Here is a 26,967-nt window from a genome sequence, read left to right as displayed (position 1 = left end):
AAAAAAAAAAAAAAAAAAAAAAAAAAGGCAAAAACCAAACCAACGCAAGGAATTCCAGCGTCGTACTGACCCAGAAAATCCTCCCCTAGGGCTGACAAGGCAGATAAAACAACGAGATTCGGCCCCCCCCCCCTCCCCTTCCTCCGGCCCCTTTTACCATAACCCCCAACCTTCCTCTGCCGCTTTCCCAATGTATCCAAATACAAAGGTACCTTAATGAGTAGGTAGGTGCTTACAACAAGCGCTACCTTGCCGTCACATCACTGCTGTATACATATGTATCAGCAGCGTATCCCTCTAAACCAAGTCATTGGCTTTCATCAAGTTCCAGCAGCATCATCCGAGGCAGCCATCAAGTGAATGATTGAAGGAAGCAGGGGACCAAAAAAAAGTCCCCTCCTTATGTCTTGCATCAGGCCCCCACGCGGGGCCAGTCAAACGTCAAATCGAAAAGTATCCCCCAACTTTGAGGCTCTGCCCTTCCACGCCTCCCAGGAGAAACGTCTCCCGGCCAGAGAAACAAGAGGGATTCAGGGCCGGCAGGACGGACCCTGTTTCAGGTCTGCGAACCATGGGGGCCGACTCTCACAAGGCTACGATATGTGTGCATGTGTTTCATAGTGGACTCAACGTGATATCCAGACGATAAAAGCTGTGGTGCATTTCTATTGTATCCCATCCTTCCTATCCAGTCTATGCCATATTTTTCAAGGAATTTCAGAAGCTTCGTGAGAGCACATGTATAAATTGAGGACGAGAAAAGAAAAAATGACGAGACAAATACAAAGAGATAAACAGTAAACGACATAGTAAACAAGGGCATCATGCCGAGATTCCGTAGTCCGTACCAACAAGGTGTATGCCAAACTTCTCCCATGGGAATCCAACCCACCAAAACCAAAGAACAGACTCAAGGAGAAGGGTAGTTGAACATTCTCAAAATTCAGATTTTTATCCCGGAAAACGCAAGGAGAAGACAAAGGAACAAAGGAAACCAAATCACTCCTCGTCGTCAGGAGTGGCCATTCTATACTCGGTGTCACCTTTAAGGGGGTCGCAGAGCTCCCAGCCCGCCTCCGTCTTCTTGACGATGCGGATGTCGGAGCGCTGCGCCCACTCGGTTAGGACGGTGTCATGGGGGCCGCCAAACTCGACCGGAGGCTCCCTGCCGGCAGCTGCGTTGTCAAAGTGCTGCTGGGCCACGTGCTCCATCCGCTCATCCCAGGCGTTGGCGCCGGTAAAGGCCTTGTCGCACGACTGCACGGGGCAAGGCATCCAGGTTGGGAGCCTGCACCGGATGCGCAGGGCGTCTTCCTGCATCTTCTTGACCATGCATTCGGATCGCGCGTCCGCCCCCTTGTAGTCCGTCGTGTTCTGGCCGGTGACGGTGGCGTGCATCCGCCGGATGTGCTGCGTGTACAGATCCTTGCGGTTGAAGATGTTGCCGTACAGAGGCAGGCCCGCGTATCGCTGGCAAGACGACTGCCGCTCTTCGGCGCACTTGCCCTCGGTGCAGACCCAGTACTTCAGGCCGAGATGCTTTGTGCTGACGTGCCGCTTCCACTCGTTCTTTGCATCGAACCTGGCGGTGCAGCCGGCGTAGTGGAAGACGCAGATGTAGGGTCGAGGGTGCTCAAGGTTCGTGTGCTCGTCGAGCGTCGTTCGGCTTTGGAAGTTCTTTTTGCACTTGTGGCAAAATCTCTTGTTTGTGATGTGAGTCTTGCGCCTCTTCTCGCCTTGCGACGAGCCCTCGTCATCAGGAGAGGCTCGCTTATACGAGACGGGCTCGAAATCGCATCGGGCGCTGCGAGGACGCCGTTTTGTGGCTCTGGCGGCAGAGACCTTTTCGTCCGCACTCGGCGGCAGGCTCTCTTCTTTGATGTGTCTGGCCGAATTGACGTAGGGAAGAGTGGTCTGGAAAGAACCAATGTGGCCACTGTGTGTGTTGCTGGCGGGCATCAGGGGGCTGCCGTTGGGGGCAGAGCTGAACACGTAGGAGCCATTGAGCGTCACCATATCCATGCCGCCGTAGTATGATGAGTCTGGGTAGAAACTGGTTTCTGACTGCTCCACGTTGGAATCGTACGAGTAGTCAGAGTCGTAGGCGTTTCCGAGCGAGAGATGTGCGTCCGGCGGCGTGGCAGGGTCCACAATCTCATAATTGGCATCGCTGCCAATGGACGGGCTTTCAATCAAGCTAAAGGCCGGCGAAGGCTGGAAGGAGAAGGGCGAATCGTTTCGTCCGACGGCTGGCTGATAAAGGCCCGTGGCGCCGGGCGCGAGACTGGGGTCGAGGCAAACGTCGTTGGAAGGCTGCTGGTAGTAGGACATGCCCTGAACTGTCCAGAGCTGCTGGCCACCATCTGTTGACTCTCGAAGCATCGGGTCGATTGGCTGATAGAGATGGTCTCCTCCCATGGGGGCGTGGGGTAGGGAGACGGGAACGTCGTAGTCGTAGACAACCCGCCCAGCGTTTACGATGGTCGGCGTGGAGTAAGGGGGGAGAGAAGAGGCAGCAGAGGTGGAAGTTTGTGCAGCCATTCTGAACAAGAGGATTGAATTTTCTTTCTTTTCTCTTTGGATTCGGAACGGAGAAATCGAAAACGGCTCAATAGCACTCTCGAGGCAGCAAGGGTCGGTAAGAGGATGCTGGCTCTCAGCTCAAGGTGCAAGGGGTAGACTGGTGGTTGATGGGGCAGGGGGTGCCATATAAAAGCAAAGCCGGGGATTGGTGGTCGTCGTCGTGTAAACAAAGTCAAAATGTGAGAGATGTAACACGCGCTTGGTCTGCGCACGGGAACAGATCGTTGGACACGAAGTCGACGGGGAAGGGCAGAGAGAAGGTGAGAGAGGCAGATTGAGATGGGCCTCGAAAGGTGCAAGCAATCTGACTAGTCAACACCTGAGAGCAAAGCGGATTGTTATCAGGAGAAAGATGAAGAGATGGTCCAGTGGCTCCAAGAGGATGGGAGCTCCGGGTCTGTTATATGGATCGGGCTGGGAGTCCTGGGACCGAGATCCATCGAGCCGGTGACAATTTGGTATACATACCTTACAAGGACGAGCAAGGCCAGCAGGCGGTACGCCTGGACTCGAGAAAAGACAGAGCCTCACATCGCACATTGCGCATAGTAGATGCATTACCAAGATAGGCACCATTGGCTGTCGCTGGGGGGACGTCTCTGGTAGGATCGGTGATACACTCCACACCCCCCCCCCGGCCGGCCGTAGGGTGCGGCTGCGGCAGCTTCTTGGGGATGGAGCAGTGGGCAGGCCCAGATGCGGACAAGCGGCTGGTGTTCGACGGACACGCCCTGTAGGGGTGACTCTGTGAGGAACCTGGGCTCAGCCGGGGGGCGAAGCGTGCATCGCATGGAGGGGCATCGCATACGGGGGGCTCTGGCTGGATGGACGGATGGACGTCGACAGGCGATCTGAGCTGCTCGTACTTCGCACTTGGTACCCCGGCCTTGTCTCGCCTTGTTGGGCTTGTCGTCGATGGGCCAGGACAGCTCTCCGTGGCAGTCTGCGTGCGCTGCTTCAGCGGGACATGGGCACATAAGCGGCCCTAGCAGCAGCGCCCATCTGCCGGATCGCAAGAGGACAGGCCGTAGTCTTCAGCGGCACTCGTGGCCGTGAGTGGGTTGATATCCAGCCTGGCCCGACCATCCCGCGCAACTATATGCAGAAGCAGTTAGACGGGACGCAGTAGTATCAATTCTTCATGTCGACGACCAACAGCACAAATCAACAGCGGTCATGTATCATGTCCCGGCAGACGCGCCCAAAGGCATTGGTGAGCGGCCGACGGACCCTTGACGGCGATGGAGAGACAGCTAAATCTAGGGCCGTAGCAGTCGCACTCTGCACCAGACCTCAGCAGAAGCAGGCAGACACAAGGCACATGTCAGCATCTGCTACGTGACGCCTCACGGAGCAGAGAATAGAATCGTAGCTGGCCATCGGTGGTGGAGCGGGTGGTGGCCGAAAGCTGGCCGGGCCCCCGAGCTGGAACTGGAGGGGGGAACAGCAGCAGAAGGGGGGAGCAGGAAAGGCGTCAAGGCAGTGAGTCGCATCGAGTCGTCCCGTGGTCGGCCGCCAGAATCTCGACGCAACTGGAGTCCTGAAGGCGCTGCGCCAGCCATGATGCCGGTCTGCGAGAATTCGAACCCCCCATCCGTGGGCGCCAGCCTTTGGTGCGCCTGCCAGCTGCTAGTGGCGGCGGGAGAAGACGAGGAGAGACAAGGGGTCCTGTTTTAGCCCCCCGAGTAGGTAAGTGCAGACGTCTGTTTTGTTTGGTTTGTAGCCCAAGAAACAGAGGGACGGATGGATGGATGTGGCCAAAAAGGGAAGAATTGGAGATGATGGTATTCTGAGAGGGACCTGGGGGAGCAGTGAGTGCCCTAGAGCCTGAGCAGCAAGGCGCCAAGGCAGAAATTGAAGCGTCGAAGCGAGAGTGACCTGAGAATCGACGTATCGATATCGAGGTACTTGTACGTTCCGAGCTGCGCAGGCAAGGTTCGATTCGAGGTACGGGTACCTGGACGGGTCCGCTCGCAGGTGTTCGCGCTTGTACATACTCGGAGTCATCATCTACAGCAAAATCAGACGACTACTAACTGCCAACAACATGATATTACATCTGCAGCTTTGAATGCTGTGCTGGATCCAAGCGCTGATCGGAACAGGCGAGATATCAGCATCTACCCGCATCTCCCAGCAGCTCACAGCCCCTCGCACTGAATACTAGTAGCTTGTCCATACAATACAGACACGCCCTTTTTCTCGCGGCCACAACCGCAATTCTCCATCCTTTCCCCACTGCAGCACACCGGGGCGCATGCGAGAGTGAGCGGCAAGCCCCCCAAATAGGGCTTCGCTACAGCCCAAGCGCGAACCGGCCCCAGAACCCTTGATGACGCTTGAGAAAAAGCACTTGATCCGTTTTTTCCACTTCGTCGCTCGTCTCTTCCCAGAATCCATCCATCTGATGTCTAGCGGCCGTGGCTGGTGTGGGGGCTCCTCCTCATGTGCGGAGGAAGAGGAACAGGGGGGGGGCCAGCTAACCGGCCGCGCACATCAATTCCATCGTACGGTCCAAGGTCGCAACTCCACAAACAGGGCGTTATTTTCTCACTCTCGCTCTACTGACAAGGAATGATTTGATGTGACGTACCGTATGATGCTTGGCGGAATGAGTCAAGGGACATGGACGTGGCTGGGTCTGACCAGCAACTGCAAAGTGAAACCCGCGCAAGCGGGAGCTGCGGTATCACTCGCAGCATCACTCGCAGCATCAAACATGCACAAGCACGACGAGCTGGTAGTAGGTCGAGGTACGGCATGGCTGTAGCCTCGACTGGTGGGAGCATCTCCGGTGGCATCAGATGGGATTACGGCTTCAAAGAGACACAACAGCAGCAGGATAGACTGCGTCTGCCTGTGGCCCCGAGTACGTGCGTCCGAGAGGGTGGGTAAGAAATCAAAAACATCACACATCGCGGCGTAAAAAATCGAGAGATGCACCAACGAAACCGCAAGAGAATGGGAAAAAGAAGGCAAATACCCCTGGCGTGCTGAGCAGAAGTGTGAGAATGCATGAAGGGGGGGTTGTAAGACCGTCTGCAACGACAAGACAAGAATGGCGAACCAACGTGATGATCCGAGGAAGGTCGGTCTCCAGTCCAATGTCGCCCTTTTTCTTGTGCAACCAGAGCCGGCGCTCCGCCGTTGCTGCGCGGGACAGGCGTCCGAGACTGCGTAGAATGGCGGAGCGAGAGAGAAAGTCGGAGACTGGCCGTTGAGAAACATTCAATGACAATCTTGCTGGCTAGCGCTGCTGGGCTGCAGGACGCAATTTCGACTTGCTTGCCTCATGCTTGCCGGCATGCTGTCATTTGCTTGCTTCATGCTGCTTGCTTGCTTGATATCTGCGGCACTAGGCATGGCCGTGAGCGAGTGGCGCCGCCGCCCGTCATCTTTGGCGGTGGCATTCCGGCGCGCCGATGTTTCTGCATTGTCTTGATGTGCTCATTTGCTGTGTGAGCGAGCCGTCTGATGCAACGGGGGGTCGATGTGGGTGTCAATTAGCCTCTGCGAGACCCTGCAATGACGGCGATGACGATGATGTCCTTTCTGTTTTCTTTCGCCTCTCTGTTGTCGAATGACTGTTAGCAGTGCGACGGCGATGGCGGTTGAGGAGCGGTGATGGCGATGGCGATGCGACTCCATACCGTACCGCCTGTACCGTTCGTGCCTGGATACCTGATGGCTCCTCATGCCCGCACGTTGCGTGTGTAGGTGTCTGAGCTGTCACCGCGATGTCCATCTCCAATGCTGCCAAGTCTTGTCTGTGTCCTGTGCGCTCCAGCTCCCAGATCGGCGACCCAGGACGCATCCCGTTTTGTTCCCGACGTATCAGAGCCCGCATGACTCGCCGAGTCGCTGCAGGAGAGGCGTTCAGCCCATCGGCAGGTCCGTCCGCCATCGATTCTGGTGTCGTCCGTTCTGGGCGAGCTGCATCACGAAGCCCAGCCAGCAGTAGCATGTACATGCGTCTCCCACGCACCACCTACCGCTGGTCGCGCCATCGTGATCACTTCATCAATGCTAGCGCGTGTCTTGTGCAGTAGTCGTCGTCGTCGTAATAAGTGCTCAGTAGATACTGTTGTAGCTGCATCCATCTGCTGATAGCCGTCCGCGTCTGTGGATGTTGAAACCTGAAAGAATGACGCTGACCCGGTGCAGGTTGCAATCGTGCTGGACCCCACGCGCTAGCGGTGCCGTCTTTAGAAGCTTAGGGCACTGGCAGCGCTGTGGTGGAGCGACTAGGGGGCTCTTGGGCGCCTTGGGGGGCCACCGGATATCGATGGACGGCTCCCCGGGGCTGTACCTGAACCAGGCGGGGGCCATCAGACGGGGACTGAATCATGGAGGTCAGAAGGGAGGTCCAGGACGGTTGACAGACATATACGAGGGTGGAATAGAGTGCTGACGGCCGTCCACGGTCTGGTGCTTTGCTACGTATCCATGCCATAGCCTGTGGGCAGAGTCGCAATATTGATCCATTTGCTTCGAACCGACGGGGTCCAAAGGGCAAAAGGAAAGCCCGAATCGAGCAGACGGCATTACGAGTACATGTAGGATGCTAGCACCAACGCTGATGCTACCGAGTGCTCTGGGACTTGAGGTCTCTCAGATAGACGTCCATGGATGACAAGCACTGCTGGCGAATGATGCTGCCCCCCTTACAGCTGACATGTCGGGTACCTTGTCCAGACACACTCCACGTCGATTCTTACACACACACACGCTCAACGCCATCCAATCCGATGCTCACGACACGCAAGAGCTAAGACTCTGGCAACCCCACGCTCTGCTCCAGATAGATTGCCCACGAGTCCCGGTGGCGTTGCTGTTGGCATTTTGTCCATCCTCTGCCGATATCTCTGTGAATATGCCACCACACGCAGTTGGATACGATACTAAGCTCCACGGGCTAAGTCACTGGCGGTCAGCATCACCCACATCCTCCTCCTCACATCACATCGGTGTCTTGATATCGCTTGTCCTACCATCGTCTGGTGTCTCAGCACCAATGGTTCCTTTCCTCCTCATACCCAAGTGCCAACACTGTGTAAAGTGGATGCCCTTCAATTACAGGAATGCACGACAAGGCCCTAGAAGCTTCCATGAGGGTGCCGTTTTGCTTCTAGCCTGCCGCATCTGCGCGCGCCCGTCGTCGTCAACGGCTGCTTCAAGATTTGATGGGTTAATTAGTCTACAGAACGACGGCGACTTTCTTCTACTCCTACTAGAACCATTCACTTGTCGGTTTAACCTTACGTCAAGTTCGAGCCTAGTGCCGGCAACATATCATATCCCTTCCCATCAAGATACCATAAGATACGCTAGATCTCGTAAAATTCGACGTCCTCTCCCGAGGATCCAAGCCACAAAGCTCCCGCAGTCAGCAAACCCAGGAGTCCGCCCTTGTTGACCCAAGGCATCAGCAAATTGAACAACCCCTCGGAAACAAAGTGGAAAGGGGGAAAAAAAGTTCCAGCCCTACCCGCACTGGTGGCTCGTCTTACACACATGCTCCTTCGTGCTAATGGAATGGTTCTGCTACTGCCACCCTCCCCCAAGTTGCCTGGGTCTCTCTCTCTATACCGATTGCAGTGTGCCACCATTACTCCGTACTCCGTCCTCCCGTGCTCTGGCTCTTGTCTGTGTCTGGTGCCTGTTCGCTGCCCTGCCCCATGGCTCGCGTTGCCGCCATAGAGTCGGTGTCGTAGGGCTGGCAGGGGAGATACCCCCCTGTGTCCCGCTCGAGGCAGGTTCAAGGCCCTGTACTTGGCACAGTACCTGTTTCCAGCGACGGGTACACGAAGCGCATGTCGGTGCTGATGCTGATGCTGATGCTGCGCTGCTGGTGGCGGTACTGACCTTTCGCATCCCTGGAGAGATGCCATGACGACAAATTCAGCGCAAAGCAGCAGAAATCAAGCATCGGCCGAATATAGCACAAAATGCCCGCTTCCTCATGTCCAGTCTCGCCAACCTTGCATGCTGAGCCCCCAAACTCCAGTCGAGGCGCTTCCCGGCCTGTCGTGGCATTGCAGCGTTTATGTATGTAAGTTGGTTCTCAACAGCCCTGTCCCAGAACCCCCAAAAGAGTAAAAACCCATGGAAGTACAACGTGGTTCGTCTCCGAACAACGAAATAGAAACAATAATGCAACGGAGAGCAAGGGTCATACTTTGCACCGGCACTTCTACTTCCTCAAGGCTCTCCAACGCTCGCGGGTTTGTGCATCGGCCGAGCGGCGATACTTTACGTCGTTTCTTTTTGGATGCCCTTCGGATATATCGACGGCTTTTACAGCGACGCTCTTGGGCGACCAAAGGAAAAAGAAAATAAGGCAGATACTTGTGCTCATGTTCGCACCCGCTGCAGGCAAAAAATACACGTCCACATGTCTTACTCATAAGGCAAAGGTAGATGGACGTCGTACCTTCCATGGTGAGATCTGCCAGAGCCCCAGATTTTCTTCGTCACTGGAGTGGCAGTAGCAGGACTCACTCACGCCTTCTTTTTCAGCTTGCTCGCTTAGGGGCGCCAAATGACGAGGCCTGAGGCAGAGCGAACAAATGGCCAGCCCATGGACTTGCCGTCAACCGCCAGACCTCGAACCATCATGGCTAAAACGATCTGCACCAAGACAGAGCAGCAGACCCAGACTCGGACTCAGACGCGAACCCAAGACGAGCAGCCACGGATGTGAAGAGCTACTACGTACAACTACTCCATGTCTCTCAAGGTCATGTACTTAACCCACCGAGTCCGATTCCCTACTCCCTCTTTCTAGGCAAAGAGCCCATCTCCGGCTCCCCACTTCATCAGCAGCCACGGCCGTGGTCAAGCCGTCTCTAAGCTTTTCAAGGGTATCGGAGAGGCGTCTTGGTTTCTTCGATTCTCTCGGAGACGGCCAGGTGGACGGCTTGAAGGTCGATGCTCTACCACATCTGGACAAGATGCCCGGCATACGAAGCTGCCCTAGTACCTCTTGGGGCAATGGCCGGGAGACAGTCAGCAGGCAAGGGGGAAACGCCGGCTCGGTGCCAGTGCCCCTGCCTTTGTTCAATGTTTGCTTTGGCAGAGGACATGGACAGATGTATGTGGTCTTTCGTACTATACGAGTACAGACTATCTATACACGCAGGAAGACGAGTCTCATTTCTGCCGTGCTGCGGCCACGGCAGACGAATCTCTACAGTACGAGCGAGCGCATCCTTCCAGGCACGGCGTCTTTCTTGACCGTTGATCATGGCGCTCGACCTACAGAGGCACATGGAGCCAGTCACGAGATGGTGTATTGCTAGCATACAATACCCTTGCGTCTACCCCCTGCCCATCAAGTGTTGCAACTTCTTCTCCTCGGGGTGCGCTGGGCCAGCAGAAGCGCCCCTTCGTGAAAGGGACAGGACGCGTTCCTGGTTCTGACTGCCGTCAACTGGGAGGGATCATTACCATGGATAGAAGCTTCTGCCTTGACCGACTGCGAGCACAACATTGGCGTCAAGCTTTAGCCTGACAGGATCCGATATGCCCGACGAAGCGCCACGGAGATCGCTCTATTTGCTCTCGGTGACCCTGAGAAGCCCGGAATGGCTTTTCGCAAAAGTGCATTAGCTTTGCCTCCAACCCTGGCCTCGAGGCGTTCCCGATCACCAATGCACTCCATTGAGTGACAGGACGAAAACGAGGACGGGCTCGCCAGCTGAACTCTCTCCACAGCCCCCCCCCGACGCTGTGAAACCCTCCACACTCGTCATCTTGCCCTTTCCCCAACCCCCGGCCACCCCCCATCCCGAAGGGCCATGAAATCTCATGCTGCAATTGGCAAATCTCCATCCCGAGATTTCACCCTAGCAGCTGGCTGTCGTTACGGCATTCGGTCCCTCCTCTGGCTTGCTCAAACCGGCATGGGGGCAGGGGCCTTGGGACCGCCAGCGTCCGAACAACCTTGTGTGCCCCTTGGCCGTTTGTCTTGTCGCGGCCAAGCCCAGTTACGCACTGGTGCTTAACGACACATGAGCTCACCTTGACGATTATCTCGCGTGCTTGGGCCAAGTCTACCTGGCGACGGCAATAGACGGCACCCACCTCATACATACTTCGTACAGACATGCATCTGCACATCCGCCCAACACGCCAAGCCGGGCCCCGACTCTCATCAGGTTCGACGGATATGTTCAAGGCCTGGCATCCCTGTCAATACTCTGTACCAGGACATGCCAGTATGCAGCTCACCCTCAGTCGGTGGGCCAATGGAAGACGACGATCTGTCTTGCCGGCTTATCCTTACACCCCCCCTCCTTCCCTGTCCTTCGCTTGCAAGGCCACGTGCATGCCCATGCCCGTCTCCCCCATTGCAAGCACACACAATATCCGGGTTGCGTAGGACTACCTACCTCATACATACAAGCATTCTCGAGCAAGCGAATGCAAAGTACCTTGAACTTGTACGCAGCACGATAGTCCTGACTGATCGGTTGGCCGCTGGCCCATGTCAGGCCGCCGCCTTTGCTTGGCGCCATGACATATTGGCTCGGCCGCCGCGAAGTTCAGATTGTGATGGATCAAGTGCAAGATTTCCCGCGGCGAGCAGCTCCACGTTGCCTTGTGCTGCTGTTCCCCGTCTCAGGGCCTGTAGGCAAAACGGCCCCAGCAGTGCAATGCCACCAGAAAAGGACAAGACAAGGCAAGAATACGCCGCCAGCAGGCATGTTCTCGAAACCCTAGCCTTAGGCATTGGGAAGTATGCTCCCTGTTCACCTGTTTTTAGTCTTCTAACTGTCACCCGCGTCCGCTGATGCTTGACAGCCCTTTCTCTCGACTCCCGCGCACCACACATGATACAGACAACGTGGACCAACTCTGGAAGGATCGCGTGCCTCCCAAGCTGATGGAGGTGCCCCGAAACAACCCTACGAAGCTGGGTTTCATCGTCTGAACTCTTCCAAAACATGGCCTCAAGCTGTTTCGCCATGCCGTCGCTCAATGAAGCCTCTTTTGGGAAACAAGTCGCCCGCCACGATGCCGTTCTGCACATCCATCCCCTGTACATCCAATGCCCTCGCATCCTACCGCATATCAATGCCTGCTTGTCTGTCTGTCTCTCCCTCCATCTCCACGCTGCACTATGGTCCTTGTTCAAGACGAAACGGGCCCCAGCCTTACCTTACTCAATCACGGTATCCCGATCGCACCAGCAAGATGCGCGGGCGTGACCATTCATCGAAGCAGGGCATGTTGAGTTTACACAAGCAAGACGAGGCACTGTGCTTGCGGCCCCCAAATCGCCGCCACTCAGCGGTTTGCTTGCTGCCTGGCAGGTACAGAGTACGTGCTTCATACACGTGGGGATCATTTGCAAACAGCAACTCGCATGTGTATCTGCAATCGCATCTACATCTCCAACAGCCACCTTTATCCCCAGCCCCCTGGTACCGATACATCGGTCCTCTTGCATCTCCCCGGTCTCCTTTTCCTCGTCTTACCTCTTCCGACATGGACACAGGTGGACTAATGCAGCAGACCAAGCCACCTATTACCTTGCATCATGTCGAGTACACTGAGCCAAGCGCAGGCCGAGGTCGAGCAACTTGCAGGAGGCCCTGGACCCTGACGTTTAGTCGATTGGGCCATCAGGAGAAGCGCCTCTGCTGCTGCTAAGCCATTTTGACCGACCTCAGCTGAAGACAAGAAGCGAATGGGCGGGCATCCCATCTGCCACCCCTCCCTTTCCATGGACGTTGCGATGCGAGTACACACGAGCACTGTGCTACATAGGTACGCACCCGATTCTTTTCCTTTTCTCTCTTGAATACCTGTTACCATGTACGAGCGTGTAGGGAAGCATCAGAATGCTGCTGCCTCGACCGATATATCTCTCTTCTTGTGTCTATTCGTCCTCTCAGCACGAGAGCCTCTACAAGTACTCCGGGCGTACTTCAGGGCACACGCATGCACAGTTCAGGTAGGGCTTCGGTTGCTCTCTCCAATGGCGAGGACTTGTATCTGTACACGGCGCTATTATTCGCCGTTCGCCATTTCCCTTCCATCCCATCCCCCCCTTCTCGTTTTCTTCGTTTTCTTCACCCCCTCCCTGTTCTCCCAGATACATGACAATCGGTACTGAGCATTTCTAATTGACAGCTCAGATTTACTATGCAGCCGCGTGCAGATTTGATTTACGATAAGTTGTCATTTGCGTCCTTCCGTCTGTCTCCCTTCACTGTCACTACATGCCTACATGTCTACATGTATCATACAGACCTCCTCTCTTCGATTTTCCCCATTCCCCTCCAGAGCGACCACACCAGAAGTCGGCACTTCATCACTCCCTCCTCACACGTCGACGGACCAGGCCGCATGGAGACACCGGCTCATGCAGCCAGCGGATGTCGCTCACTGGCATGGTAACATTGGCACAACACCAACTCTTACCCCCTCTCTCACTGTACAAATCTCTTCCACTCCCGAGGTCCCCTTTTCCCTTTCTCCCTTCTGGCGCAGTCACTACATTTCTGCTTGTGGCTTCGCTCCTGCCCCTTTGGTCCGTACAGAGGGGCGCATTCCGTCGTATTTTCTATCTTTATCACGTCCGCTGAGTCCAAATGAAACCCAACAGCGTTGGCTTTTTCCAAAAAGGTTTTGCTTCTAGAAGGAGAAGGCGAAGGAGAATTTGGGTATTCTTCCCACCCTTCTTCCTCTCTCCAATTTTCCTTCTTCTGTCTAGTGTCTACGTACGCAAGCAGACTGCCTCCTTCCAAAGGGACACACTACCTTGTATGCAAAGCGGGCAAAGTATTGTTTTGTCTTTCTCTTTCACTTAGGGTAACATCCAGCCTGCCTCTGTCTACCTAATCCGTCTTCCTTTTCGTGCCTCGTGTGCTGTGCGTCCCATTCTTGTCTTGTCCCAGTTCCTCTTCCACGTGGGCTTGACGGCCCCAAGGCCCGGAACTGGAACCGGACACCGGGGGGGGAGGCTGAGGGGCGAGGGGACCGAAATACAAGCGTACTCCGACTTTCCAAGTTGAGGCGAGGATATGTAACATCAGATTATAAGATGGCAGATGCTGCCCTTCCTGCTGTTTTGCGCGCCGTAGCACCGATAGGAGAGAGGCTGACAGGCCCGGGGTTGGCTGACTGCATTGTGGAATAGTACATCAATTGCGCTGTGCGGCAATTCGTTGTGCTGCGTGTTCGCTGGCTGGTTGGGCGCATCACGGCCATATGTGTGTACAAGCAATGCTGGGTATGGGAATCTCGGTGCCGAACGGAACGAAAACACAAAACACGTCCATCAATGTGAGTCGTGCCGGTTTGCCCTTCTTTTGCCCTTTTACCCTGATATTACTATACTTCCTTTTCCCTTTTGACTATCCCAAGATATCTCACCCTCACTACCTATCTTCCGAAGTACGCAACCCGGACATTTACCTACGTAAATACGAGTGCTGGGTTAGTCCAAAAAGCACGGAAATACTCAAGTGAGATGGATAGATTGCTGCATTGCACGATTTCTATTCGCGGAAACCATCACACAATGTCAGACCCCCCGTCTGAACCCAACCCCCCCAAAAAATGCAACACAAAAAGTCGGATAACCGGCCAAAGCAAGGAAAGAATTTGCCCAAACAGTAAAAACACAAATAACCATCAGCAAAAGCAAAATTAACGAAGATGTCGTGCTCTTTGTGCATGAAAATGAGTCCTGAGCGGCCGCAACTGTAAGCTGTGATCCCGGCCACAGCTCTCTTAGCTTCTCCCCCCCCTTCTACCTTTCTGCCGTGCATTTCATCGGCCATCTCAACTTTGCTCGGGACTTGTTGTCGCGATAATTGAGACGCATTGGTCGAGACAAGTACACCAAGAGAAACCTCAATTGTTTCACCACCCAAAAGAAACGCCAAAAAAAAAAAAAAAAAAAAAAGGAAACTCGCGTGCTAACGCCAAGCGTGCAGGCATCATGTTGCCTTTTTGTTGCCTTTTTCCTCCTTCACCGAAAAATCTTGTTAATCGATGGACTTTCCACTCCCCCATGTCATTTCTCTCCCTGCTCTTTGGTGTGCTCTCTACTTGGTGGGCTGTGCTGCGCTCGCTCGTATCATGGCATCATTGTCTGGCGTCTGATTTCTTCTCGTGTTGCCGGTAACACTTGACGCCAGCTTCATCCGCCCCCAGATGACGGCGCTTATCCCACAGGCATGGCTTTTGGCTGCGCCTCAATCACGATCGCTTTCGCCAACTTTTATTATATGGAGACATATTAGACAGCAAACATCACTTTATCCACCTCGCAGTCAATCCGGCCCGATCATTGCCCCCCCCCCCGTGCGACTGTCATGCTCAGCAACGTACTGCCTCGTGCGATGCTACACCATCCCATGCCGAGAAGCCTCAATCGTGTATACTTGCCCACCTCTAACAGTAGCAATTGTACCCTCCGCAGCAGGGGAGGGGACCTTGGCCGCCCGACACTCAGCCACGACCTCTTGTCTTTGTCTCCAACTCATTCCTCATCCATTCCAGGTTCCTGATCCACCATCTCGGCATCTTCGTCGGACACTAGACTCACTTCCACTCGGCAATTATTGCATCGTTGGTGTTGGCAGTGGCTCTCCTGGCAACTGGTGCTGATGTTGAAGCTCTCCATGTGCGTACAGTGACACTGTTCCTCATGTTAGCTCTCGAGGCTCAAGGTAGAAAAGGGGTGACAAGACCTACACATTCCCATCTGTAGAGCTTTCTCTTTGACGAACGCAAATCCAAGTCTTCCGTAGCCTTGCGCTTCTTGATCAGTTCTGGTGGTCTATCCAACGCTGCACCTTCACGCTCCTCCTCTGCCAATTTGTCCTCGAGATAATGCCACTCGCTCATGGCCTTCTTTTCCATTCCCTCCTTGCCAAACAGGTGGTTGTCAATGTGGTCGCACCTCTTTGTCCACGAGTTGACCACTTCCCCCTCCACTTCGACAAATCTATCGCAGAACCCACACCAGAAGCGTGGGTCGCAGTGCCGACCCAGCCTACAGCTTTCCAGTTTGTCCTCGACCTCTTGGCTGTCTGTAAGCTTGTGGTGGTTGAGGAGATGAGACCTGAACAGCTCTCGACGAGGCAGCACCTTGTCGCAGAGCGGCATATTGCAGTTCCAGGACTCAAGCTGAAAATGCTGGCTACTCTCATGTCTTTTCCAGTCATTCTTGCTGCCAAAGTGCTTATTGCATGTCTTGTAAGTGCAGCCGTAGGGTTTCTTATGCCGTTTCATGTGCTTCCTAAAACGCCGTATAAGTCACATGCCGAGGTGTGAAAAGCGAGTAAAGAAAGGAGTGGAGTGGAGGGAAGGGGGTGGAAGATAATACCTGAGTTCACATTGCCGGAAAAATTCTTTCCCACAACCTGGTTCCGTGCACGTTGCTTTGTTCGAAGCCCCTTGATCACTTGCAAGATTGCCCGCTGTTCCTTCATGATCCTCAGAGCTCAACGCCTTCTCTAGCAGATCTTTTGGAATGCTTCTCAGAAACGAAAGGACGTCTGACGTTCCATGCTTCAAGGCCACGTCCATCGGAACGTGTTTGAGAAAAGTAAACAGTTCGGAAGGGTTGCGCGAGTTGAAGGTAACAGTGTGGGCATGCACATCGCCAGTTGATCCAGAAGCGTCATCTGATCCAATTGTTGTCGGCTGGGCTTCAAAGATGTCATTTTGAGATGCACTGGACTTGGGCTGGAGAGAAGCCTCGGGAGACTCGAATCTCGGTGGCGATGATTCTGGGTGGTTGTGTGGTTCTTCCTCTTCACCAATAACATTGACTTCGTCGTGGTCAAATGATTCTGGCCTTGCCCCATCGCATGGCTGAGTAATCTCGGAAGCTGGAAGGGAAGCTTCACTCATTGGTGCCACCTCTACAATCTGATTGCTACCAAGTGGCTCGGAACCGGGTACCGCAGACAGCTCCAGGTCTTCAAAAGTACTTGACTGCATCTGGTCCGGTTCCTTCCCGCTTGGTGGACACGTCGAGCTGCTAGGATTTGGAAATTCATTGTGTGTTGGGTCAGAGGGCGGACCTGGACTTTGATCACCCCGCAAGTCAGGAGAGTCTTGTAGCTGAGCCGGTCGTGACCCAGGGTCAACGTCAGCAACTGATGATCCGACACCTCGAAGCTCAGGGGCCTCTGTCCCTTCTGATCTAATCGTAGACTCATCACGGCGGGCATGAGCGGGAGGCGGATCTTGCAGCTGCGTTGTGCGACGTCCTAGGTTGGCTTTTGGAACTGAGTCTCCATGGTGCCGCGTCCCTTGGGCCTTTGCTATGCCCACGCTGCTTACACTGTCTTAGCATCAAACTGACATCTGAAAATACAACCGGGACGGAGCTACTAGCACATACAGTTGGCGGTACTCCCGAAGATCATGGTCTGCTTTAAGGTGTATGTTGTGAGCGCGTGACAGATGACTCCGGAAGTTATCGGCTCTTGGCCACGGCTTCTCCTTCTTACGGGTGCAAGGATCGTGACGACAGATGTAAACGGGAACATTCTCGTTATATTCGCGGTGCACTGTTCTCTTGTGCCTGGACAGATCATTGGGTGTGCTGAATCCCTGCACAGCTTTGGGACAAGTTTCGTAGTTGCACTTGTAGGGTTTGTTATGCCTATGGCGATGCTTCCTGGATACAGATCAGCACCTCGTGGCTACAGAACGGAGCGAAGTAGTCTATTCTTTTGTGTTGGCTTGAGACATACTTGAGTTCCGATCGTGTCTTGAGGACGGCGGCACACTGGTCGCAGCGATAATCTACATGCGGACTTTGCGAATATGTCATCGGCTGCTGATATATCGGGATGTCGGAGCTGATGTTCAAGTCGATCAGCTGCTCTGCGGTTTGTGCTTCCAGATACCCGGTTTCCGTGCATCGGTCGTTTCCTGCGATGGATGCAGCACTCTCGACGAGGCTGTATGTCGAGCGGGTTCCTCCATAACCAGAGTCTTCCGCAGTGGTGCCGCATTCAGATGGCAAGCCGGCGCTCCTGTAGCCCTGAAAGCTCGGCGCTTCGCTGCTGAAAGTGGGTGGGCGAGACGATTGATTCAGCGTTGCTGCTGGCGGAATGGCGGCGTTGGGAATCCAAGGACCGTCTGAGGCAGAGTAGAACGCATAGATATTGTACGGCTCCGGGGGGAACCGCGGGCTGTCCCGGGAGTCCGAGCCGTACAGACGAGCATCCTGGGGTAATCGACTCATACTGGGCTAAGGTTAAGGCAACAGAGCCGTCGGCTGGAGAGTATCGGGGGTGGTCGCGCACAGCTTGTCTCGATCTGCCAGAGCAAGCTTAGAGGGAACGGAGACGAGTTATAGTCTGGGGCCTTCAGCAACGAGCATGGATAGAAATCTACCACGGGTGCTTCGCTGGGTTGCTGAGCGAGTCGAGCCAATATTCGTCGAGTCAAGAGCACGGCGGGGCTGGGACAAACCGTGCGACAGCGTGAGATGGGCGGCGAGGATCATCGGCAGGTTTGTAGTCGGTCTGCAGACGCTCGTGGACTCAACGATTGGACTCGAACGTAACACCGAGTAACAGGTAGGGGCAAGGACGAGGGCCAGAACGATTGTCGAGGCACACGCACACCTCCGAACTGGGCAGCGTCGACGAGCGGAAAGGCGCCCGGGTGAGGCGAGCATCACCGCTTGAGCTCGTTGCTGTGGATTGATTGCGCGCCTGGGCAGGGCGTCCAAGACGAGGCAACCGCAGCGGCGGCGAGGCAACGGCCTAATAATAGCTGGCAGTAGTGTTTACTGTATCAGCAGCGGTAGATGCGCAAGCGACCTGAAGCCCATGTCCCCGAAGGACTCGACGTCGCTCTTCTGCGATAAACGATCAGTCGGATCAGGTGCTCGTGGCTGGCTATTGGCTGTCCGCCTGCCGTCGGTCGTGCCGGGCGTCTCCCGTCTGCTCTCAGCCGGTGCTCCGTATCGTGAGCCGATTTCCACCAGGGCTTCCGCGATTTGCTGGGCCTCGGATTCAGGGGCCGCAGCTGTGCATGATGGCCGACGACGATGCTAAGGATGGCGCTTCGCCTGGACGCCTCGCTTTTTGCCTCAAACCACGGCACTGCATGGCCTCTCCATCCAGGTTTGTGCCAAGTACTTCGTACCTCCGCGTCGCTGCTTCCTGCCCAGCTTGTTCGGTAAGACGCAGGCAGGCGCAAGGGACTGGACTTGGATGTGCGGTCTTGATTCGCCCGCTCCGACCAATCAGAGGGCCGCTGCCCACCGATCAGGGCGCCGATTGTAGCTTGTGCGCGACTCCCAACGGCAAGTGCACGCAAGGCAGCCGCGACTAGGGACGAAAGGCAGCCACAAAGGCAACCACGCCCTCGCAAGGCGTCCAAGGCGTCCAAAAGGCAGCCGCAGGCCAAAGTCACGAGCCCAGGCCCGACCGCGACCCAAGGCCGAAGCCCAACAGTCGAGCTGTTTGTCTTGATCATGTCCGAAACAGCAGCACGACGGCGAACGGCCCCCAAATCAGATCCAAACAGGCGCGAAGTTTGCTACCGCTTGTATTCGTATCACTGCGCCGTCGGCAGCGGCCATGATTGGATGCCCGCGGCGCTGCGCCTGACTTTCTCCATCTCCAGCGGTGCCTCCTCATTTCCTCGTCCTTCCTCCCCTGCGTCTTCAGCAGACGCGCGCATTTGGCCGAAGCCGGATCTCGACCGCAAACGTGCATGTCGCGCAGTTTGGCATTGCGAGCCCAGCCCATGGAATCCATGTTCCACGTCACGTCTCAGTCAACGCCAGCTACGTGCCGGCCCAATGACCATTGCCTACCGCTGGTTCGGTCTTGCATCGCTTGTCGCACGTCCACGTTTCCCATCTGATGAAGCTGCCGGTGCACATAGGATTCGTGGCCTCATTCTCGCCTGTGGTTGCAAGGGCCGAGACTCGCACCCCCGGTTTGCTTTAGAAGGCAAACAGTTGCCTTTTTGCCCCTATATTTGCGAGCCAAGCTTTAGCGAAGTGGTAGGTCGCCATGACGCTTCTGTGTCTTCTGTGATGTAGGTGCTGTTCTCGGTGTGTGACATGCCTTGGGAAAGAAGGAGCCGTAGTTGAGTGTATCGCATCACATCCAGTCAGTAGCAGGCTCACAGATGGATAGCAATGGGCGGGCGGTGTAGCCTCATATGTGCCGATTTTGTAAGCAAATCGTCATACGGAAACTTGCCAAGTGAAAGCCAACTGCCGAGGCTACAGCTCCGTGTTGTATGAAATAACCAGGTAGACCGGTCAGCTCCTTGTCTGTGTAAGTGAGACGAGTCAACTGTAGCACTGAATAGATAAAGATTATCATATGCATATTCACCTTTAATCGGCGCATTTCCTAAACGCAGCGACATTGCATGCAGCACTTGGACATTGACTTGTGCCGTGTAGCCATTGCTACGATGGAATGGACCGTATCATATATTGGGCGGTTTGGAACTTCGAACGCCTCACCACCGTCTAAACAACAAAAGTTGTTGATCTCCGCACAAGATGAGATACTGGCGGAGGAGTTGCTTTCCAATATTAGAGGATTTTACGATTTGATATGCGAGCCAAATACTCCCCCGAGTCAATTTCGAATTCGCCTTTGTGAAGCATCATGGGTGCTCTTCTAGGGACTTCCTAGTTCTTAAATAGAGCACAAATTGATGTGATTCATGTGGACCTTGGAAGCGTTGAATCAATTATGTATCGAAAGCACGTTTTCGATTGTATGTGGCATTCACGTCATCGCAATTCTCAATGTCAGATCCTGCCTGACTTTTGAAGTTCATCAACTGATGGTTCTCTTCAAGATATCTTGCTTGTGGTCGATCGAAGCAACATACCCCCACTTGTGACTTAAACCATGCAATTGTCTTTTCAGGGTTCCCCTTTAACATAATCTCTACAATCAAAGAAAGCTACGGCCTGCATATAAAAATTTCAAATTTCTCGCAGTATGAGATGGAGTAGTTCAGGGTATCGTTGTGTCTAGTGTAAAAGTTGGACTCCAGGGGTTTAGAAACCATTAGTCAATGCTTCTCGACATCACGTAAACGTGTCTGAGATGAAATACGTAGTGTCTAAACAATATCAGTATGATCACAAACTTCAAGCTCCGGATCTAATAGTGAAGTTGAGTTACATTAATAAACCCTCTCGTGAGGCCATTCCTCTAGCTCTGGGAATTACATACATCGAGGAACGGCCCAGAACCGACTGTTATCGGAAGAGGAAAATAAGGCTTATGCGGCAGCAAACCGATTCAGGTTATCTTTGCAGACGGGGAGTCTCTTCCAGATTTCCGGTTGGCTGCGGAAGCAAGCCGGCTGCAAGGAGCTGGAACCCTGGCAAGAAAATGCAAGACATCCTGGTTTCAATTTTTCAGCTTTGCCTTCTCTTCGAATTGGGGTTAATAAAGGACAAATACCTGAGGGGCTGAGAAAAAGAAAATATAAGACAAGAAATGTAAAGTCAAAAAAAGGTAAGAAACCTCCCAGGGCTTGTGCAAAGTCCGTTGCCTGGCTCTTCCTGGACACACATGGCACTTACAAGGGGGCCATCACCAAGCCGGGATGCTCTCCCTATAACGTACCGTATTTCCAACAGGCATAAAATACAGAGTAGGGCATCTCATCACAGAACACGTCGCCTGAAAACATCTCAGTGCGTTGACTCTCCATCACATACCCTGACATTACGAGCTCTGGATAATGGAGCACACCCACTTGTCTCTCCTTAAGCGAATCCGGGTACCCGGAACCCGAACCGCTCCCGCTCACGATCCAACCCGAGCCACGTAAGTTCAAAGCAGAAGAAAGCCATGGCCCCCGTCATCTCAGATCCTCTTGCCGTAGACACGATGCCTGTCCGATGCCTTCGGGTGCCACCGTAAGCGCCACCACGGGTGTCTTCCCTCTCCCCCCCCTTGCCCCGCGCAGCTTTGCATTGCCCACCCGTTTCCACTTGACGTTTCTGCCAAGCCCATAATTTGCGAGTTGGCAGGACCGGAAGGGGGAGAGAATCGGGATAAGATCGTGGGTATGGTTCACGGGTGCGTTGCTTTGTGATACACTCGGCCCAGTAGGAAGCTTTTGCGGAGATTGATGGATGTACGAGAAGAGGAAACAAACATGTTACGGGAGCACAAAGCTGACAGGCGGAATGGCCAGGAGCCGGACGTGTCTTCTTTTCGTTTCTTGCGCTTTCAGTTTCTTTTTCGGTTTGCTCGCTTACTTGACATAAACTGCTTCTCAGCGCTCGATAGCATGTGTGCCGAAGAGTGTTGTTGGTTATGCATCTGTGTCTTCAGCTCGCTAGCCATCTGCGGACACGGGCCATTGTGGAGGATGGAAAGCTGAATACGACCCATGCCCTCCTAGAAATGCATATTGCAGTGTATCTTATCGATGATAGCACAGCTCCAAGCTCTCAGATCATGTTCTTCTCCTCATCGTCCTTGCTGGGCAGCAATTCCTCAACCAACGCTCTATGCAACTCTCATTTCTCCTTTTGGAAGCAGCCCCAACGTTTGTTGTGAGAATCCAGATTCGACAACGGTTTTGTACTACACGACGGAGCTCATTTGAGTGATCTATCATCTTCCGATCAAGATGGCCTTCCGGAGATGGCCGCCATGATGCCACAAGATCCCTCTTTGGCCCCTCGAGCATGTACGCTGCTGATTGAATATTATGCCACCTACCTCCTTGCCCTGGCCTCACGCACGTATGCTTTGGGGATTGTTTGTCTGTATGCAGGGAATCAGAAAGGTAGCTGTCGTGAGGGAGGCTCGGTGACTAACTGGAGAGGGAATTGCATCGTAATGTTTGCGCATAAAAGGCTTCCCAAATCCTAGTGTCTCCTACTCTTGAATGCTTTTTCATCTTCCCTTCACGATCTCGACAACTCATCGACAAAGCCGCAGAGCAATTTTCCTCACCAAATCCACCTGGTAAGCTTGACACACCCAAACTCAGGGTGCTGTAGCATTGCTAACGGAGTCCCGGATATAACTCCTGTCCAGCTTTGCCCAAGTCCGAACCTCTGCCCATAATGTGCGACTGGGAAGAATTCCTCTTCACCTGCAATCACTCCCAAGTACGGCTCAAGTCTTACTGCCACTTCGCGCGCAACGACCCCAACCACGGCTGTCTGGGGGTCAAGATCCTCCGCAGCTCGTGGCGACAGGCGGTTCCGTGCGATGACTGTCTCCTCAAGGGCTATCCCGTAGGGGTATCGCACCGGGGCATTCAATGAAGGGCACTGTGTGATATGGGTACAGAATACGGTCGAAAGACATGGAGAAAGAAGAGACGAGACGACTAGAATTCGCGGACGGGCAGTTGGGAGACTTGGATGTTCGAAAGGGGTGTACATAAACAGGTTGGAGGTATGGATGGATGGATACCAACAGTTTGCGGCTGATGGCGGGCCTGCAAGGGAAGAAGAAGACTATTATCACGGCATGGTTGTTCAGGTGGACATGGATAGGAGGGGTGTTGAATCGGTTGTGCCGAGTACATGGGATGAGAGAGGTTCCGACGAATGAATGATGCCCGACCTGTAAAGCTAAGGAAGACAACTTACTCATGACATGTCTGTATACGTACGTATACGAAGTGGCCATTCATATTCTCTGCCCGGGGCCAGTAGAGCAGCCAACATCGCTCGGACGTCGGGACGAATCTCCGCGAGTCACACCGGGGTGTCACACTCGGGACAGCTTCACTCCCGTCGCTTGGAGGCGCAATCTTACCCCCCCTTGCCAGCCTGTAACGATGCAGAGCGGTTCATGGGAGCCCAAATGCAAGTATATGCATGTTCTACCGGATTCGACTCATATCCTTGCTGCCTCGGTGGGTATGATGCTGGCTGGTGCATCCAAGTATTTGTCAGGCGTATATATACAAGGAGGGTGTGTCATGGAGTCTCCGTGATTCGAACTTTGATGACATTACTTATGATATATCAGCTGGCGTGTGCATGTCTGATGTCGATACTCGCCTATGAGCGGCGCCAGGAATGAAATGGGCGTATACAAAGTAACTTGGAGGTGCAGGGAGGGATCAAGGATTGACCCCACGAAGTCCACGCCCTTCTTCATGCCTATGGTGTAGAGTCACTGCATGCTAGTAAAGCGAGTAGATGCTGTGACGTTTAGTTCGATGCATGGTGCGAATTTCCTCGGCGTGCCGTAGTCTGTCACATTGATGCTTTCCATAGCTGCTGGGGACATCAACAACCGCCCTGGACGGCTGCCAGCATAACAGCAGCTTCGTCATAGGAGAAGAGCTCAGCACTTGCCCTGCAATAGGAAAGAACCATAAATGGAATTGTAAACGAATATGCCGCCATAATCACAGCGCACGCTGGGGTGTCGCATATTAAGCTCGGTAGAAAAAGTGAAGTGCATTGGACCAAGCAACCACGCCTCGACTCCATGTTCAGAGACTCATCTTGATGCAACTAGAAATTTGTTGCGCCCTCAACGACTCCCACGACGTTGTATCGCTTGGAGAAGAAGGTGACCCAGTCTTCGAGAGTGCCCTTCTCCTTGTCAGTGAGGTCGGACCAGTCCGGCGAGACATCCTCAGGCTTGGTGGATGTCTTGCCCAGTGCTCTGGAGGCATCCTTGCCGGCGAAAACTGGGTTGTCTTGTTAGTCACTACGGAAAAACTCATGCAGGCAGCCTCGTTGAGAGGTTGAGGGGGGCTGGATGTGTAAAGCACGAAAAAGAATGAGACACGTACCGTGATAGGAGCCTCCAGGCTGGTAGGCCTTGTTGCCAGTCACATCGTAGACTTTGCCCTAGGGGAAAATGTCAGCTTCGCTGCAAGCAAATCAAGCATGGAAGACCTATTGTCAAAGACACACCTTGATTGCAACGTAGGTCTTCGCGCCATCCACACCTATAGAAGAGCCGGGTTAGCTCAGCACCAAAGCATGTGATGTCCGGCAAGAGTCTCTGCAAAGCGAGTGTTGGGTGGCCATCAGGGAGTTATGGAACATATTTGAGCTTTCATTTGGAGCAGATGAAGCTTTGGACCATGTGTTAAGAGCACAGATGGTTCTCTTTGAAGATGCCACAGTTACAGACACCGGAGGATGATGAACCGAACAACTCACCGTTGGCGGCGGCCAGAACCTCGAGAGAAATGGGATCGCTCTTGGGAGGATCCAGCTGGACGGGTACTTTGGGCTCGAACTTTCCGGCCATTTTTGCTCAAAATTTCGGCTCTAGTTGACGGAATGTTGGGGTCCGAAGCGTTGAAGAGTTGAGAGTTGAGCAGCTCCAGAGCTGACCGAGGCTTTGTCTGATATCGCACCTTCCAACGAGGTGCGGCGTTCCTGCCATTTCCCCCACCTCGGCAACTGTGGCGCGAATCCAGAGGCGGCCGCGCACGGACCACGCGCCACCAATTACAGGATGCCGTCATGCCGCAGGCAAAAGATGGAAGGAAATCTTTCCAGCAGCTTCAAGCTTCGAGCTTCAACTCAACAGAAACGCAACAAATAGCCGCAGTCCAGCATACGGACAGACACTGAAAATTCCAGCTGAGTTGACCCCGACATGCCAATCTCGGCAATTGCCTCGCTGAGGCCCGCCAGAGGCAACTGCATCCGCCATGCCACCACCGGCTTGCTCTCCGTCCAGGTCACATCACCGGCGGCGACCGTCCACTTGCGGGCTGTCGTGGCCCTGCGACCCGAGCAGAAGCGGCATCAATCGACCTCTCAGTCGCCCCAGGACAAAGATGCAGCACCCAAAAAGCCTCAGATCACGTTCCGCCAGTTCGCCGGGCGTGCGCTCGGAGTCAGTCTGCGGAACCTCGTCACTGCGCTGAGCCCTCGAGGCATCCGGCAGGCGTACCGCGAGAATCCCACTGCGACGACGCTGAACATCCTGCTGTATGTATTGCCCACATCATTCATACAAGTGATCAAGTGTGTTAACATTGTCAAGTCTGTTATTCACCTTTGTCTTCTCGGCGGTCGCCATCCGCGCATACATCAACACGTTCTACAACTCGCAGTTCAGCAGATACCCCGAGCCAGTCGCAAACACTCTGCGCCGGGCCATCTACTACACCAACTACAAGCCAGACCCCGAGCTCGCGCTGAGGTTCTACAAGAAGGCGATGGAGCAATGCGCTGAAATTGGCCTGGATCCCTTCTCCGATGAAGTGTTGGGCATCAGGATCCAAGTGGCGTTCTGGCTCGAGAAGATCAACAACCACAAAGCGGCGATTGACGTTCTTGAGTCTGTTCTCGGAGACTGCAGGAAGTGGATTGACGTCATGGAGCAATCCGTCAAGGACGGCAAGGTGGACGAGCAGGGGAGATATGTCGGCGATGCTCAGCAACGGATCACTGCGGCTGAGGCGGCTTCTGAGAGCAAACCTGGGCAAGCAGCTTCTGAGAGCAAAACTGAACAAGCAGAAGACTCTGCCGCTCCCCCGGAGCCCAGCGAGACTCTGTGGCGCAAACGTGAAAGATTGCTTCTCAAGGCTATTTCAACAAGCGTCAAGCTTGGTGAACTATACGCAGATGAGCATGTGCTCAATCCTGACAAGTCGCGTTCCCACCTCGTTTGGGCAGTCGAAACCTCGTTGAAGGAGTTCCGGAGACGAAGGACGGATGGTCCCAAACCGGGAGAGGAAAAGTGGCTCAGCCCGGAAGAGCTTGGAGGCTCGATGGAATCGCTGGGTCGAGACTACGAGCGGCGATCCCAGTTCCAGCTTGCCATTCCCCTATTCTTCCAGGCCCTCCGGTTGTGCGAAAGCCCTTGCCATCGCGCCGTCATAATGAACAACTTGGCGGCGGCATTTGCTCAGCAGCCCATCTACGCCGTGGGTACAACGGAGCCAGCCGAGGGATTGAAGGAGCTATTCGACGCTTCCATGCCCACGACGCGCAAGGATTGTCTCGAGGCCGGCCTTAATTGGGCGAAGAACGCCTATGTCCACGCCCAGGACGTCAAGGGTGATGACCGGACACCAGAGTGTGACGAAGCCTGTGCCGTTGCGCTTTGCAACTGGGGAGACGTTGCAGCCATGTTGGGGAAGACTGATCTGGCAAAGAAGAAGTATGAGAAATGCATCGAGATGAGCAACAAGATGGAGTTTCCAGAGGGGGTGAAGCAAGCTCAGCAAGGTCTCGCCAGGTTGGCTTCTGCATCCTCAGCCCAGGCATGAGAAAAAACGACTCGAGGACTCGCCTTGAGCTGTAATGATAAAATGGAGATTGGTCTAGTGAGATCCAAATGGCTCTCAAAGATGGCCAGTGTATATATAACAACTGTATCACCACCGAGTACTACACAAACTCGGATGCTTCTGTTCGTGAAACCTCGTCACAGCATTGCGAAGTCG

The 26,967-nt window shown here is 54.2% G+C and overlaps 10 protein-coding genes across 10 annotated transcripts; 4 read left to right on the top strand and 6 right to left on the bottom strand.

The window, feature by feature from the left end:
* Nucleotides 1-999: 999 nt before the first annotated feature.
* Nucleotides 1,000-2,541, bottom strand: CCMA1212_003724 (uncharacterized protein; the record flags this gene model as incomplete). Its single annotated transcript, XM_073701060.1, has 1 exon — nt 1,000-2,541. The coding sequence occupies one exon, from the start codon at nt 2,539-2,541 to the stop codon at nt 1,000-1,002; it is 1,542 nt and encodes a 513-aa protein (XP_073560205.1).
* Nucleotides 2,542-3,140: 599 nt separating this feature from the next.
* CCMA1212_003723 (uncharacterized protein) lies at nt 3,141-3,560 on the bottom strand (the record flags this gene model as incomplete). The annotated part of the gene is made up of 1 exon (XM_073701059.1): nt 3,141-3,560. The coding sequence occupies one exon, from the start codon at nt 3,558-3,560 to the stop codon at nt 3,141-3,143; it is 420 nt and encodes a 139-aa protein (XP_073560210.1).
* Nucleotides 3,561-4,654: 1,094 nt separating this feature from the next.
* On the top strand, nt 4,655-4,916 carry CCMA1212_003722 (uncharacterized protein; the record flags this gene model as incomplete). Its single annotated transcript, XM_073701058.1, has 2 exons — nt 4,655-4,740; nt 4,772-4,916. 2 exons carry the CDS (start codon nt 4,655-4,657, stop codon nt 4,914-4,916), a joined length of 231 nt encoding a protein of 76 aa, XP_073560204.1.
* Nucleotides 4,917-6,082: 1,166 nt separating this feature from the next.
* Nucleotides 6,083-6,590, bottom strand: CCMA1212_003721 (uncharacterized protein; the record flags this gene model as incomplete). The annotated part of the gene is made up of 2 exons (XM_073701057.1): nt 6,083-6,516; nt 6,569-6,590. 2 exons carry the CDS (start codon nt 6,588-6,590, stop codon nt 6,083-6,085), a joined length of 456 nt encoding a protein of 151 aa, XP_073560209.1.
* Nucleotides 6,591-13,430: 6,840 nt separating this feature from the next.
* CCMA1212_003720 (uncharacterized protein) lies at nt 13,431-13,625 on the bottom strand (the record flags this gene model as incomplete). The annotated part of the gene is made up of 1 exon (XM_073701056.1): nt 13,431-13,625. The coding sequence occupies one exon, from the start codon at nt 13,623-13,625 to the stop codon at nt 13,431-13,433; it is 195 nt and encodes a 64-aa protein (XP_073560208.1).
* A 1,457-nt stretch (nt 13,626-15,082) lies between these two features.
* CCMA1212_003719 (uncharacterized protein) lies at nt 15,083-17,809 on the bottom strand (the record flags this gene model as incomplete). The annotated part of the gene is made up of 5 exons (XM_073701055.1): nt 15,083-15,241; nt 15,298-15,844; nt 15,932-16,897; nt 16,958-17,236; nt 17,313-17,809. The coding sequence occupies 5 exons, from the start codon at nt 17,807-17,809 to the stop codon at nt 15,083-15,085; spliced, it is 2,448 nt and encodes an 815-aa protein (XP_073560676.1).
* Nucleotides 17,810-18,622: 813 nt separating this feature from the next.
* Nucleotides 18,623-19,627, top strand: CCMA1212_003718 (uncharacterized protein; the record flags this gene model as incomplete). Its single annotated transcript, XM_073701054.1, has 2 exons — nt 18,623-18,753; nt 18,847-19,627. The coding sequence occupies 2 exons, from the start codon at nt 18,623-18,625 to the stop codon at nt 19,625-19,627; spliced, it is 912 nt and encodes a 303-aa protein (XP_073560677.1).
* Nucleotides 19,628-22,648: 3,021 nt separating this feature from the next.
* CCMA1212_003717 (uncharacterized protein) lies at nt 22,649-22,852 on the top strand (the record flags this gene model as incomplete). The annotated part of the gene is made up of 1 exon (XM_073701053.1): nt 22,649-22,852. The coding sequence occupies one exon, from the start codon at nt 22,649-22,651 to the stop codon at nt 22,850-22,852; it is 204 nt and encodes a 67-aa protein (XP_073560674.1).
* Nucleotides 22,853-24,061: 1,209 nt separating this feature from the next.
* CCMA1212_003716 (putative steroid-binding protein 3) lies at nt 24,062-24,812 on the bottom strand (the record flags this gene model as incomplete). Its single annotated transcript, XM_073701052.1, has 4 exons — nt 24,062-24,240; nt 24,346-24,403; nt 24,470-24,504; nt 24,722-24,812. 4 exons carry the CDS (start codon nt 24,810-24,812, stop codon nt 24,062-24,064), a joined length of 363 nt encoding a protein of 120 aa, XP_073560675.1.
* Nucleotides 24,813-25,166: 354 nt separating this feature from the next.
* On the top strand, nt 25,167-26,790 carry CCMA1212_003715 (uncharacterized protein; the record flags this gene model as incomplete). The annotated part of the gene is made up of 2 exons (XM_073701051.1): nt 25,167-25,504; nt 25,560-26,790. The coding sequence occupies 2 exons, from the start codon at nt 25,167-25,169 to the stop codon at nt 26,788-26,790; spliced, it is 1,569 nt and encodes a 522-aa protein (XP_073560673.1).
* Between the last annotated feature and the right edge of the window lie 177 nt (nt 26,791-26,967).

This window comes from Trichoderma ghanense (assembly GCF_004382785.1).
Source record: "Trichoderma ghanense strain CCMA-1212 chromosome Unknown scaffold_3, whole genome shotgun sequence".
In the NCBI taxonomy this organism is placed as follows: domain Eukaryota; kingdom Fungi; phylum Ascomycota; class Sordariomycetes; order Hypocreales; family Hypocreaceae; genus Trichoderma; species Trichoderma ghanense.
This window is presented reverse-complemented; position numbering and strand designations above follow the sequence as displayed.